At 38.6% G+C, this 12926-nt stretch overlaps 1 protein-coding gene and 1 long non-coding RNA gene across 6 annotated transcripts in view; one reads left to right on the top strand and one right to left on the bottom strand.

The window, feature by feature from the left end:
* LOC148050098 (uncharacterized) overlaps positions 1-4413 on the top strand; it is a 209978-nt gene extending 205565 nt beyond the window's left edge. For all 4 annotated transcript variants that reach the window (XR_015701349.1, XR_015701351.1, XR_015701348.1 and 1 more), the window contains 2 exons: positions 3446-3663; positions 3763-4413. This is a non-coding gene — a long non-coding RNA (uncharacterized LOC148050098). The remainder of the gene's footprint in view (positions 1-3445; positions 3664-3762) is intronic.
* Positions 1-12926, bottom strand: part of CNTN3 (contactin 3) — a 118247-nt gene that overhangs the window by 5838 nt on the left and 99483 nt on the right. For both annotated transcript variants that reach the window (XM_087744029.1, XM_087744030.1), the window contains exons 10-18: positions 12345-12472; positions 10723-10898; positions 6846-6963; positions 5881-6039; positions 5638-5787; positions 4830-4900; positions 3701-3935; positions 3409-3524; positions 2253-2439 (exon numbers count right to left, since the gene is read on the bottom strand). In XM_087744029.1, the coding sequence (XP_087600155.1) occupies positions 2253-2439; positions 3409-3524; positions 3701-3935; positions 4830-4900; positions 5638-5787; positions 5881-6039; positions 6846-6963; positions 10723-10898; positions 12345-12472 (1340 nt within the window). The remainder of the gene's footprint in view (positions 1-2252; positions 2440-3408; positions 3525-3700; positions 3936-4829; positions 4901-5637; positions 5788-5880; positions 6040-6845; positions 6964-10722; positions 10899-12344; positions 12473-12926) is intronic.

The raw sequence follows: 12926 nt of genomic DNA on the forward strand, positions 1-12926 counted from the left end.
CTCCTTAACACAAAGTAGACACGAAACTGTAAGAGCGAGACTTAAAAGAATTATTCTAAAGTCAAACAACCTCTCACAGGTATTTTTTTGCAGTATTTGCCTTATTCTATATACTAAACAGGATTTAACCTGATGCACTAATAGCCACTTTTTGTAAATGTAAGAGGAGATTGTTTTACTCCTGAGAATTAAGTATTACAGCATATATGAATAGTTTTCACACTGAGCTATTAAAGCTGAATTTCAAAAGAAATGAGTCATTCGTTTAAATCTACAACAAAATATTAATATGACATCTGAAAAAATGAAGAATAATTATATGTAAAAACTGTAAGCCTCTATCTACTACTTGACTTATGGAAGCGATTCAGATGGCTCCAATTCACTTCAGATGCCAAAATCTCCGCTAATCCTGAGTGTTGAGAACTGCAGAACTTAATTTGTAACAGGTTAGTAGGTGTCCAGCGCTAAGCGTGCGAATAGCTACACGGATTTCTCTGAGACTCCTCAGATGCTTAAAGCTGGTCATATACCCTAGTATTGCTCTGAATTAGAACCGATGGACAGAACATTTGGTTGCATTTCAAGACTTTCTAAGTATGAAATAATTGTAACATCTTGCTTTACAAACTTAGGCCGGTCTTCCCCCGTTACTTGCAATTTCATATAGCAATATTTTATAAAACAAAACTACACTTGTTATTTTGGGCTATGAACATGAATATTTCAAATAGAAAAGCAAAGATACTTTGTCAAAGACAAAGACCGAATTTTCAATCTTGAAATATACTGCCAATTGAACCTCTGTATTTGTGTTTCTTGATACGGCTAATAGTTACTAAGTATCTTGTAGGTCATGTGGATGAACATAAATACAATGTGCACAGAAATCCTTCACAGTGAAAAACATATCAATCACAAATATTCAAGTTAAGGCAGAAACTGGGAATGATTAAAAACCACACGTTTGAATGAAAAAACAGTTTCTACTGCAGCAGTACAGAGAATTATTTGTCTTAGTCAATCCAGCCAGTAGTTAGCAAAATCCTTCAGACTGACATTATACTGTACTGCAATGTTTTTGCTCTCTTTATTCACCAGCAAGATACGTGGATGTAAGGCAACTAATTTTTCTTTTTAATTATTCCAAATAGCAGTGATCTTGGCTAAGGGCCTGATCCAGATCCTGTTCAAATCAGTGGGATCAGGTGCCTGTCCAGCTCTCAGGCACACATCCCAAAGGCAGGTGGTCACTACAAAAGGACTGAAAGTTCACTGAGCTGACCAGGCTGGCGCAACCTCTAGTGAGCAGCCAGGAGGCACAAAGATGATTAATTAGAGAAAACTATTCATCACGCGTCAGGTACAGGCTACAGGCAGCAAGTTCTTTCCTACCAGCCAATTCATGGTAACTATGCATATAATATATTTAAACTCTAGCAAATATAAGTTAATCTGAGTTGGTTTAGTCCTCAGTGACAGTGCGACTCATTTTCGCATGTAATAATTTCTGATAAACTAGCTTATTTCATAATATTGACAATGCAACTACTCTTGGTAGAAAGATGTTAATGACTGTTCCAGGGAATTTGACCTTTCAGACAGATGTGTAATCGTATGTTCTTGTGAGTCTGACAGAAATACTTCAAGGTTGATGACCCTGATTCTGAATTGTATTACAATGTAAGAGCATACTAAAAATATTTCAATTTGTAGAAAAATTAGTGCAGTCTTTGACAATCTGTTCTCCAGCTTAATTTCTCCTTTTTAATAGCAAAGTGGCCTCTTGTGCAATTTGTTCAAGGGGAAACAATGGACATGAAGGATTGTTTTGCATGAATTGTATGAGGATCATTGCATTTCAAAAGCCATGCCCTAGGGAACTTATAAATATGTTCTAAAACCCTGAAAAATTCAACAAGTCTTTGGTTTTTTTCATTCTAAATAACAGAAATTTTTCTTTTAAAATTCTTCCAGTCACTAGAAGAATAATAAAAGTTCTATGCAGAAATTATATATCTTACTTCAGCTCCACTGACATACTTGAGTTTTACTTACTCATCCTGCTAATGTAGCAGAGGGTAGAAAATGGAAGATCTATGCTCGATTTAATTGTGTAACTCCTCTAGTCTGAATGAAAATTTAGGTCGCTTATGCATAGTGTGATTCCCAGTAATGCGCCTATTTTTCACTTCCCTGCAAATGCTAACGCACCATTATGTCTCTCCCCACTTTAAATTCAAGATACTTACGTGTCTTTTTTGTGGTAGCATTTACTGTGGCACTAAAGGGGCCTGCTCCAGCACTGTTATAAGCACGGACAGCTGTGTAGTATGCTAAGTTGCTCTTCAAACCTGTTATTCTTACTGATGTCTCATTCCCTGCAGCTTTTACTCTGTTTGAAGATTCTTCTTTTCCACCATTATTCCAGTACCTAACCTAGTAGATACAAACCAAAACCATTTAAAATCTTGCATGGAATGGACTGTTCACCCACAGCATTGCATTTGACTCCTTTAAGTGCATTTTTTCCTCAGCTGAAAAAGGTGGAAATACATTAAAGTTTCAGAAATATGTTTACTATGTAAAAAAAAAAAAAAAATTATCTATCTGCCTTTCACGCTTGCTGCTCTTTTTAGTGTGACTGTAGGAAAAAGGCAACTGAAATATTAGCTCTTGCTTGAATTAAAAAGTGACAAGAAGAAAATCATTACTTCATCTAAAAAGTAAACAAGTTAAAACTCAGAAAACTGTATCTTACAGAACAGTTTCTTTGGAAGTAAATGTAATTCTGAAAAATACGTCAGTTTGAAAATACTGTCGGACAGACACATGACTATCAGCACAGGAGGCAAAACACAATTTCATTCTGTGTTCTCCATTTTCAAAGATATTTAAAATAAAATGTCCTTCTTTTTGGTGTAGGTAGCGCAGAAAGAAAGCAAGATATGCAGTATACTGTCTTTTGTAAATTATGTATTTCTAGAGTCTAACACTACAGCTGTTCGCTTTTATTTTGAAATATTTTTATGAAAAAATCCAGTTTAACGGATTCTTGATTTCTGAACAGTTGGAAAATTTCTGGGGAGAAGGATTGGGCTGGAGACATCACTCGTGTCTTGAAGTCCCAAGTCCTTCAGCCCATCATCAGAGGGTCTTGCAGAACATCCTCCCCACAGCCTGGCCTGCATTCACAAAACTCCCGGTACTGGCCCAGACCTTGTGCCAAAAGCCACAGCTATCAATTGCTCCCAGAGAAGAGCAACGATGACAACATTCCCCATACTCTGGGGTCCTGCAGAAGTAAAACACCCTTTGGGTCAAATGCTGTCCAGCAGCCTGCCCAGCCCTTCTGGGTCGTCGCCCTTTACAATACCAATACTGGGAGTGTATTTTAAATGAGCTCACCTCGTAACCCAGTAACCTTCCACTGCTCATCTTCCAGGGAATGGCTGTCCAGGAGACCTCGATGACTGAGGACGACAGACTCGTCGCAGATACCCCAGAGGGTGCTATGCTAGGCTCTGTATTCGGAAATCAATAAATGAGAGAGCAGCAGCATTGGCAACTGTGGAACTAAACACGTCTGTATTCAAAGTGATCTCATTTCTATTAACTGTGGCTATATTCTCTGATGAAACATCTCATGCTTAATATCTGGAGGTAACTCAATCAATCTGGAGGTCACTCAATCACATACCTTCTTCAGCTGAAAAAACTGTGGTTACTGAACTAAATGGCCCTTCTCCTTTATTGTTATAGACACCAACTTTGACTTCATATGGCGAAAAGGGCAAGATGCTTTCATTCCTAAAGACATATCTTGGTGTGTCAGGAGAGGTGACCACAGTCTGTATCCATGTTGTGGTGCCAAAGGGGCGGAAAGCAACAACATAGCCAAATCCTTCTCCGTTCTGTAATTCTTCAGGGATGGGCTGTGAGAAAAGCAACAGACGACAGAAGTCTGTGATGCTACATACAGCACTGGACAAGTTTTGCAGGAAGAAAGTACCAACAGACTAACATACGTGATTGTAACCAGGTTCTGGTACTGAATTTGGGATCATTCCATCAGCAAATTAACTCTGGTACAGCAGAGTAAACCGTGTTCCTTTGAACCCATTTTAAGGTTTGCACTTCAAGAAGAGAACAACTTTCAGGTACATTCCTTGTTTTCCACTAAGTACACTGCTTTAAGACATACAATTTTTTTTTCTATTTCACAATCCATAGTTCATAAAAAAATAATAATTGCTTAGTCAACTATTATAGAATCCAGTACTACCTTTGTACAGTGGCTTATTATACCTTCCTCTGATGCGGTTATGATTAGGTAACCACACGGAGCAGTCAATGTTAGTAACAGTATCTGAACCTTTTTTAACTCGTTAAAAACAAGATACATAACATGAAGTAGTATGCGATTGTTTCTGTTGGCTAGCACACTCATCCAGAATTAGTGGTAGGAAAGCAAGAACTGCAAATTTGCACTGAAACGCATAATTCTTTGGCTCAGCCTTTGAGCAACACCCCTCTTCCCCTGCCCTCCTGCCCCCTTTTTAGCGTAACACTTGTTTGAGAACAGAAGCAATCTCAGACAAACGAACTAAATTTCCTACTGATTGGCATCTAGCACAGTAGGAAAAGCAAAAGAAACACATGAAAGCAAAAGAGGGAAGGCAAACGTGCATAGCTCACATTACAGAATGTTACCGAGCACATATACATCCTAGATGAGAAGCTGCTGCAGCCAGGGAAATTCATCTTTTAAGAAGAGTTTGAATGAAAACAATCATTCTCTGAAGAAAATTGCTTGCCAGAAAACTTACATCCCATGTTATGACCAGTTCAGACCTGCTGCCTCCTCCCCCACTGACTTCAGAGGGGGGAATTTCAGGAACTGTGAAAAGGAAACATATAGCTGTCCACACAGTGTAGATACAAGAGACGACATCATGTAACATTAACCTCATGCTCTGAAGCTAACCTAGTTGCATTCATATTGCTTTTGCAAATGCTTTTGAGGCAGGGTGGGCACTCCTGGAAAGCCCCAGCCCCTCCTGCATTCACTGTGCTGCTTGCCATCACTGGGGCAGGCAGATGTTTTTCTGAGCACTTGAAGACCCTCACTAGCTCGCAGACTGAACCCTGTATGCTAATGTTTATGAACTTCTAAAAATTGGAGGCATGCTTCACTTTTTTTAATAGGGCTAACTTATGCAGATGTATTGGGTAAGGGCCTTACTCCTGGGGTTTTAATTGATGTGCTCTTCTGAGCCATATGCTTGTTACATGGAAGGTGTACGCTGATCAAACACTAGGAATGAAAAAAACCTGTCAAAATTAACCTCTTTCCATCCATTAATACCTTCAGACTTTACAGCACTGCCTGAACTGACAGATTTTGGCATATTAAATACAGTTTAAATGTATTTAGATGTTATGCTTCTGTGATGTTCAGTAATGCAACACAAACTGTTCCACAGCTAAATGGAAAAATCATCAACAAACTAGTTATAGGCTTTTATATTTGACGGCAATTCCAAGCTTGTTTGCAAAAAGCCAAGGATGTAAATGCTCCTTTTTTGTTAATATTCAAGACTTTGGAATTAAAAACAAATAGAAGAACCCACTAACCTGCCTCTTCAGTTCTTACTTTTTCTGAGGGTAAACTAGGTTCTCCACCTCCTATTTTGTTACTGGCAACTACACGAAACTCATATTCAACCCAAGGATTTAAATCCACTACTGTGGTTGTGAATGTTTTTCCATCGATCACGTCTGGAACTATTAAAAACAAAAAGAAAAAAAGAAATAAAGAACATGGTGTCCCTGGTGGAAAACATTTCAACAGAGCCTGTAACAAGAATTGTGTTTTACCTGTTGTAACTCGCTGCCAGCCAACTGAAAAAGGTGTCCTTGCTTGTATGGTGTAAGTGGTTACTGGGCTGTGATTGTCTGTGCCTTCTTGCCAGGAGATCTGAGCCGTGGTATCAGTTATTTCATCCACTTTCACATGTTCGGGGGGCCCAGGTGAGCCTAGAATCAGATTGAAAAATAGGCAGAGTTTTGTAAAGCCGCTACCCTGGAAATCACTAACATAGCAGTATGGATTCCCATTTTAGCAGCGCTATGGGAGGAAGAAAACAATTCAGCTTGGAATAAGAACACTTGTAATTATTGTTTTACATTCACTAAACTTCAGTCTGATAATCTATTTCTGAAATACTCTGAACTGCAGCACAGATGACAGGGGTTTTCTCTTTGGTTCCCCCCGCCCAAGAACCTTTGTTCAGCATGAACCCTCTATCTTTCCTGCATCTTTCAGTTTAGTCTTCAGTGTCCTCTTTTAATCTACTAATACATCTCTGTAGTCTGCCAGTTTGTTTTCCTCAGCTGTTTTACTGTCCGATGCACTGTAGCAATTTTTCAGCACAACATCTGATCAGCACCCCGAGCAGCAATTCAGTCAGGCAAGCTTTCTGCTGCCTTCTGGAAAATCCCGATTCTGAGCAGCCTGGCAAAAATGCTGGTTTTTGTCTCATCTGCACCAGCAAAGGGGGTTGAAATAACTCTCGTTCCCTCTCATCAGTGACTTGAAGGACTGTCAGTGAGAAAAGATGTGAAGTCAAGATTTATTATAACTTTCAGCTCTTAATTTCTCTGGGAAAAATTATGCTTCATCAAAAAATTGAGCTAAAATTCTCCCTAACTGCAAGGCAGAATCACATAATTCAAGTCACAGAGGAACTGCGTTTTGTACTCTACAATATCAGTTGTTTCTGTAATCTACAATACACAAAAGTTAGAAAATATGATTCATGGTAACTGAAGCCGAAATTTACCTCGTACGATAAGGTCCGCTGCAGATGCTACACTATCCACTTCTGTCTTCACCATACAAACATATTTTCCACTATGTTTCAGCTGGATGTTTCTAATCATTAAATCTCCTGATGCACTCTGTCAAAATACAAAGTTCTTACTAAAATAAATGTATTACCTTGTAATTTAATATTAAGATCCTATTTGTAAATGGAAAAGAAATCAACCAAAAATGTTGAAAATAAAGTTGCTCAAAAATTGCATTGGCAGACAGCCTGCAGGATAGCAAGTTATTACCCATCAGCTGCTCCATGGTAATTGTCTGTTAAGCATCTTCCTAATAAACGTGAGATAGTGTCCCTCTTTTACAGGAGAAGTAAGCTACAACGTGGTGAGCTCATACTGGGAACACACCTCCTGACTGCTATTCGCAACCATGAAGAAAGTCAGTGCCCCCTGACCAACCATTTGCCTCAAAGCCCTAAAAAAGAGAAGAACGTGGTTTCCATGGCCATTAACCACTTTGACTTCTAGACAGAATTTAGTTATCACAGATTTTTAAAGAGTTCAAATCTGTAAATGACAAAGCCGAATTTGGTCCATTCTACAGTGTGCGAGCACACTTTCATTTAAAAGTTAGTTGTACATTTTGGGCTAAATTCCCCGAATTTATAGTTCTAAGTTCTATTCTTTGTTCTTCGTTGAACAGTTAATCTTTGGGTAATTTTTTCCCATGGGTCTCTCTCATGTCATAGCATGTGGTTGATCTCCTGCATCAAGGGAAACATACATAAAACTTAAGTGAAAACTGTAACTTGTATACGATTTGATTTCTGCATCACTGAGTAGAGAACTTGGTAGCCAGTGTCACTTCAGAAAATCTCGTCTTTGTATCAGCTGAATTACTGCTTTAATGTTCACATCGTATTTTCCAGGTGAAATATCTCTTAGTCAGACTCCAATTTTACAAAGTTTTTATTTTTTTTTTAATTTTCTGGAGAAGCAGCATTTCATTTGAGGACAGAACCCTATTTTGTGGGCATTTTCAGCTACTCTAGCCACATGACTGATTCTTGGACGCGCAGTAGTTTGGGAGAACGGGGAAAACACAATCCTGGAGCTTATTTCAGTCTTCGGAAAAAAAAATCAACAACCTTTCCAACCATTTGATTATTTTTCTTTGTTTCATGCTCACACCCATTATTTCAGCATTACCATGTCTCACTTTTTTATTCAGCACAAGCCGAAAACAATTCTGCCTGATTCCCTTCCGTGTGTGTAAACACAATGCCTCGTCTTCTGCGAAAGCACAGATGTAAGCATTTGCAGGACACTTCAGCGCCGACTGCCTACAATACGTTCGAAGTTGAGTCGAAGGCAATCTAAAATCCATCTGCTTGATTGGAAGTGGATGTTCAGGGAACAACCAACAACAGCAATGCATACTCACAAGCAAATCATGTTCTACGTGGAACTTACTTATTTTAGCCAACTACATTTAAAACATCTCGACAAAGGGGACTGTCAGATAGAATAATTTTACTTGAAATAAACCCCACCAATTAACACTGCATTTCAATTATTTGTGGATATTTTGGGGAAGAATCCCAAAGCACTGGGGAAAACAGAGAAACCTGCAGCAGCAAAAAGCTACAACACTGCAGGAACCCTCACCTCCTATGGCTCTGCAGTATCCACATTCTTGCCTAGCCAGATTAAATCTCTGTCAGCGTGGACAAGTCCAGGTGACAGTAAGATCACCTTCCTTTCTCCATGCTACACAGAATACAAATAAACCGTAGTCCATGCAGTATGAACAGCTGCTGAAATTGCTTTTGCTTCTCCTGACTGCCTAACAATCTCAGCCATTGCTGGGCTCTATAAGCAGGTGATAGCCGAAAGAGTTTAGAGGCAATCTGTTCAAAATTTTGGAATCTGCTTGGTTTGCCATACTCTTGGTACAAATCATCTGTCTAACAAAAAAAAGAGCAGTAAGACAGTGTTACATCCTATATTTTTCTAACCATCTGGAAGACCAGGTGGTGGTCCCATAACATTCCCACTAACTACTACATGTCGGAGACCTCAGGCACGCGTGACACGGACTTCGAAGGCATAGAAATCTATCCATTGAAAAAGTATTTTCCATTTGCCACATTTACGACCAAGAAAGCTGAAGTTGTTGTACAGATTTTTCATTTAACAAATACACACTGCAACCATCGGAAGGCTTAGAACATGTTTATGCTTATTTACTTAGTATTACCCACATGTAACTCCAGATGAAATTACTCCACTGACCTTAATGGGATACAAAGCCCATAAAATATTTTTGTGGATCTCTTGGTAACCCATGAAGTTTTCTACTAAGGAGCCTCAATCCCTCTTTACACAATTAAGAGTTTAAAAAAAAAAAACACCTCTAAATGTCTAAATTCCATAAAACCCCTTCATTCTGTCCCTTATGACAAATTTCCAAGTAAAATGTTCTAGATTCAGAGTTCTGAGTTAGCCAATACTCACCCTGGATTCTTCTTCAGCACTGACTGAGAATTTTTTGTGAAAAACTACTTTTTGATACTTTTTTCCTCAGAGGGAAAAAAAAAAAAAAGACACCTAAACAAGGCTTTGATTTGGCATTATGCCTGTGTTTGTTTTAGGAAAAACCTGGAATTTTTAGTGAGAAAAAATATTGCATTTTCCAATCAGCTTATGAAGCCTTAATTGAGCCAGTAAAACTGTCAGATTCAGGTTTTGGTATGTTTTTAACCTTTCCTTTCTAATATCACTATTTGTATATACAACCAGAGTACAGCTGGGGGGAAATACTACTAAATAAATAAAGTCCATGTAGCAATACTGGAAGGTAACGGGCTATGAAATCGGGGCATTCCCATTACAGCATGACAGATGGTCAGTTTGTAATTCTCTAAACATTTCTGTGAAAATGTACATGATATATGAATATCTCATGGCTCCTACAAGGAAATCCCATCATCTCCACATGCACTTATATTTAATCAATTGCAAACTGCAGAACAATCTGTGTCTTTGGTGCCTACTGATTAAATGCTAAATCTTTCCAGGTTTTACAGGCAAAAAGAAAAAAGTTAGGTGCTGAAATGTCACAGTTTCACAGGCGGTAGTGTCTAACCCACAGCTATTCCTCTAGAGCAGGAGATCTGGCAAGACTATGTGAAAGGAAACTTTATGAAGGCTTATAATGGCAGTTTCATGCCGATGCTCAGCTGCTTGTTTTGTTATTACTTGGCCATGGCTTGCACTGTAATAAGAGCTTTTGCTGTAATTGTTTTCATTCTCTTGATACATCCTTCATCTGTCTTAATGCTTTCCTTTTCCTGTTTCAGTTAGAAGGCTAAATTCTAAAAACCATTAATGTCACCACGCCCACCACCCCACCACCCCCAGCAGCATCTCTGCATCAGGCATAGGAAATATTTAATGAGATATATGGCTTCTCACCTGCGGATGCTCAGGCAGAATGTTGAGGGGTACCACTAAGGATGCAAGCGCAGGAAAAATAAGGAAAAATGGGATGGTTTTGTTCAGCTTTAGGCTGAAGCTCACAAAGTCTGCGTCAAGTCCCTTAATCTGTCATCGCTGTGTTTCATGTGATCTTGGGGAAAATCATGCGGGGCCAGATTCAGAAACACAGGTAGGAACTTATTCAGGTCTAAAATACAAGGTGTCTGAACAATGGGTTATGGGCAGCGAGCTAGCTCAATGAATGATTTCCTTCCAACATAGAAGAAAATTCCACAGGCCCGAAACAGAAGAAACATCCTATTTTTACCATGCTAGAAAAAGACAAAAAGTAAGCCTGTCTGTGCTGCGTACATCTATAAGGCAAATGAAGAGAAGGTGTTTGCAACTTACCCCTCCAACCTTCTCAAAATGAGAACCATCTTTCTTGAAATCGGTGAGCGTTCCATTGAAATACCAGGTAAAGCTGATGTCCAGTATAGGATCATGCTGAACCTGGCAAGGCAAGACGACACTTTCTCCGACAGTGACATCCATGTTGGAAGGTGCCAAAGTAATCCTTGTTGGCTCTGTTGAAAGCAGAAATATCAGTTATTGAATTCCTGTATTGCTAAGCTGTGCTTGCTACTAATGTTCTACACGTTCTTCAAATCTGATTAATGACAGTCACTTCAAATTATGCAGCTGGACTATAAATGCTGCTGCCCGACCCCTCTTGTTGGAGCATTGTGTCCTTGCACATTTACCCGTGGGAGCTACTCGACACTGAAAAGGTAAATTTTAACCTGCTGGGGACAGGCCAATATAGTTTACAAAGCTAAATGCACTGCAACCCACAGCAATGAAATTACCATTCACGACCGTGTGTGGGTCTCGGCAGTAACACTCAGGGTTTGGAGCAGGAAGCTGCAGTAGCAGCCACTGGGAAGATTAAGAGGTGGGAGTGAGAGAAGGTGCTAATAAAATCTGAAAACGAGCAGAAATCCACACAGGGTAGAATGCACTGGATATTTGGGTCCATATATCATATAGAACATAAATAGTGTCATTAAGAACAGCTGCTTGTTATTCCAGAACCACATTAATGGAGAAAAATTTCAAAGTACTGTAAACACTGTAAAAATAAACTTTCATTCTAGAAATCCTTTCTATATAATTCTATTATTTGTATATAAAGGGACATGAATCATTTAGGAGAACAGACTGAAAATGTGAAGCTGTTAATTCACCGAACAAAATAATTCTATTTGGATCTACGAGATATATAGGATATGTAATGCAGTAGGATATTCAGTAATTCCGAGTGTGGAAAATCTTTCTGATAGTCCAATCTTTAAAAAAAGAACATCATGAGAAAAGACAATCTTCAGATAAACTCCACGGACTACTGGTCCTTTTAATCCAGTATCTTAGACAGCAGCTAGTAATGGATGACTTAGAGGGAGGGACAAGAACCCTTTTAACAACAACCATGTATACTATTTGTTTTTGAAAGACACTATACTTTACTGCCCGTGGAGTCCCCGAAGGCTCCTGCAGCTGGAGTTTCTACCACATCTTTTTCCATAAGCAAACAGCATATAGTTCCTTAGGGCTAAGCAGATTTTGGACTGGAATATAAAATTACCTCAAACATTTTTTGATTGCCATGTTTTTTTTCTGAACAAATTAAAAAAAGCCCCAAACTTAAAAGCATAATTGCACTATTTAGTATTTAGATAAGTGAGAGAAGGGAGGAAAGTGTTCAGAACTCCCTCACATCTAAGAAATATCTTTGTCAAAGACAGAAAATCCCTCAGTCTCTTTCCTCTCAGCTAATAAAACATCTATAACAAATATCCTTTTATCTTTATATATTGTCAAATATGTAACTTCTCACACTCTTTACTTTCCACCACATTTAGTATTTTTTCAACAAGCAAACTCAGACTCCACATCATTGCAGACTTCTGTTGCAGCGTTTACAATTCAATTTACACCACCTCGCAGATGACCCTCCATGCCAGCTCACCTACCTGTAACTATTAAGTTTGTTGAGCCACTGGCTGTTCCAAACTGGTTTGTTGCCAGGCATGTGTAGCTTCCAGCATCAACTTTGGTCACATTTGCTATTCTTAGTCCTCCATCCTTTAATAACATGATTCTAAAAAATTATGAAGAGATTTTAAAAGTTGCAGCATTGATTTGTAGATAAAATACTTTAATACTCATCTTGTTACCTTAGATACATCAAACTGCACCAATTACTAACCTGATGTTTGAAAAATCTGTGGCCATACACTGACAATATACAACAAATTCAAACCCATCTGTGTATTACTTACCATTTTGGACACCAGTAGAACCAATGTTTAATATATGCATGTGTGCATATGTATGTTTGTATGTTTGTGTGTGTGAGAGAGAGAAACCCCACATTAACTCCAACTTTTTCAGCTGCAGCAAATGGAACTAGAATAATTTTCAACTGTATTATGTTGTTTACCTCATGCAGTCTTGCATGGTAACTTTGAAATAACTGTGTATCATTCTTATGATGGTGCAATGGGATTTTTCAGAAACAATCCACGTTTTGCACTTTTCAGGGCTCATATATA

Source organism: Nipponia nippon, unplaced genomic scaffold, assembly GCF_047370975.1.
Source record: "Nipponia nippon isolate SJK-2023a ecotype South Korea unplaced genomic scaffold, ASM4737097v1 scaffold_9, whole genome shotgun sequence".
In the NCBI taxonomy this organism is placed as follows: domain Eukaryota; kingdom Metazoa; phylum Chordata; class Aves; order Pelecaniformes; family Threskiornithidae; genus Nipponia; species Nipponia nippon.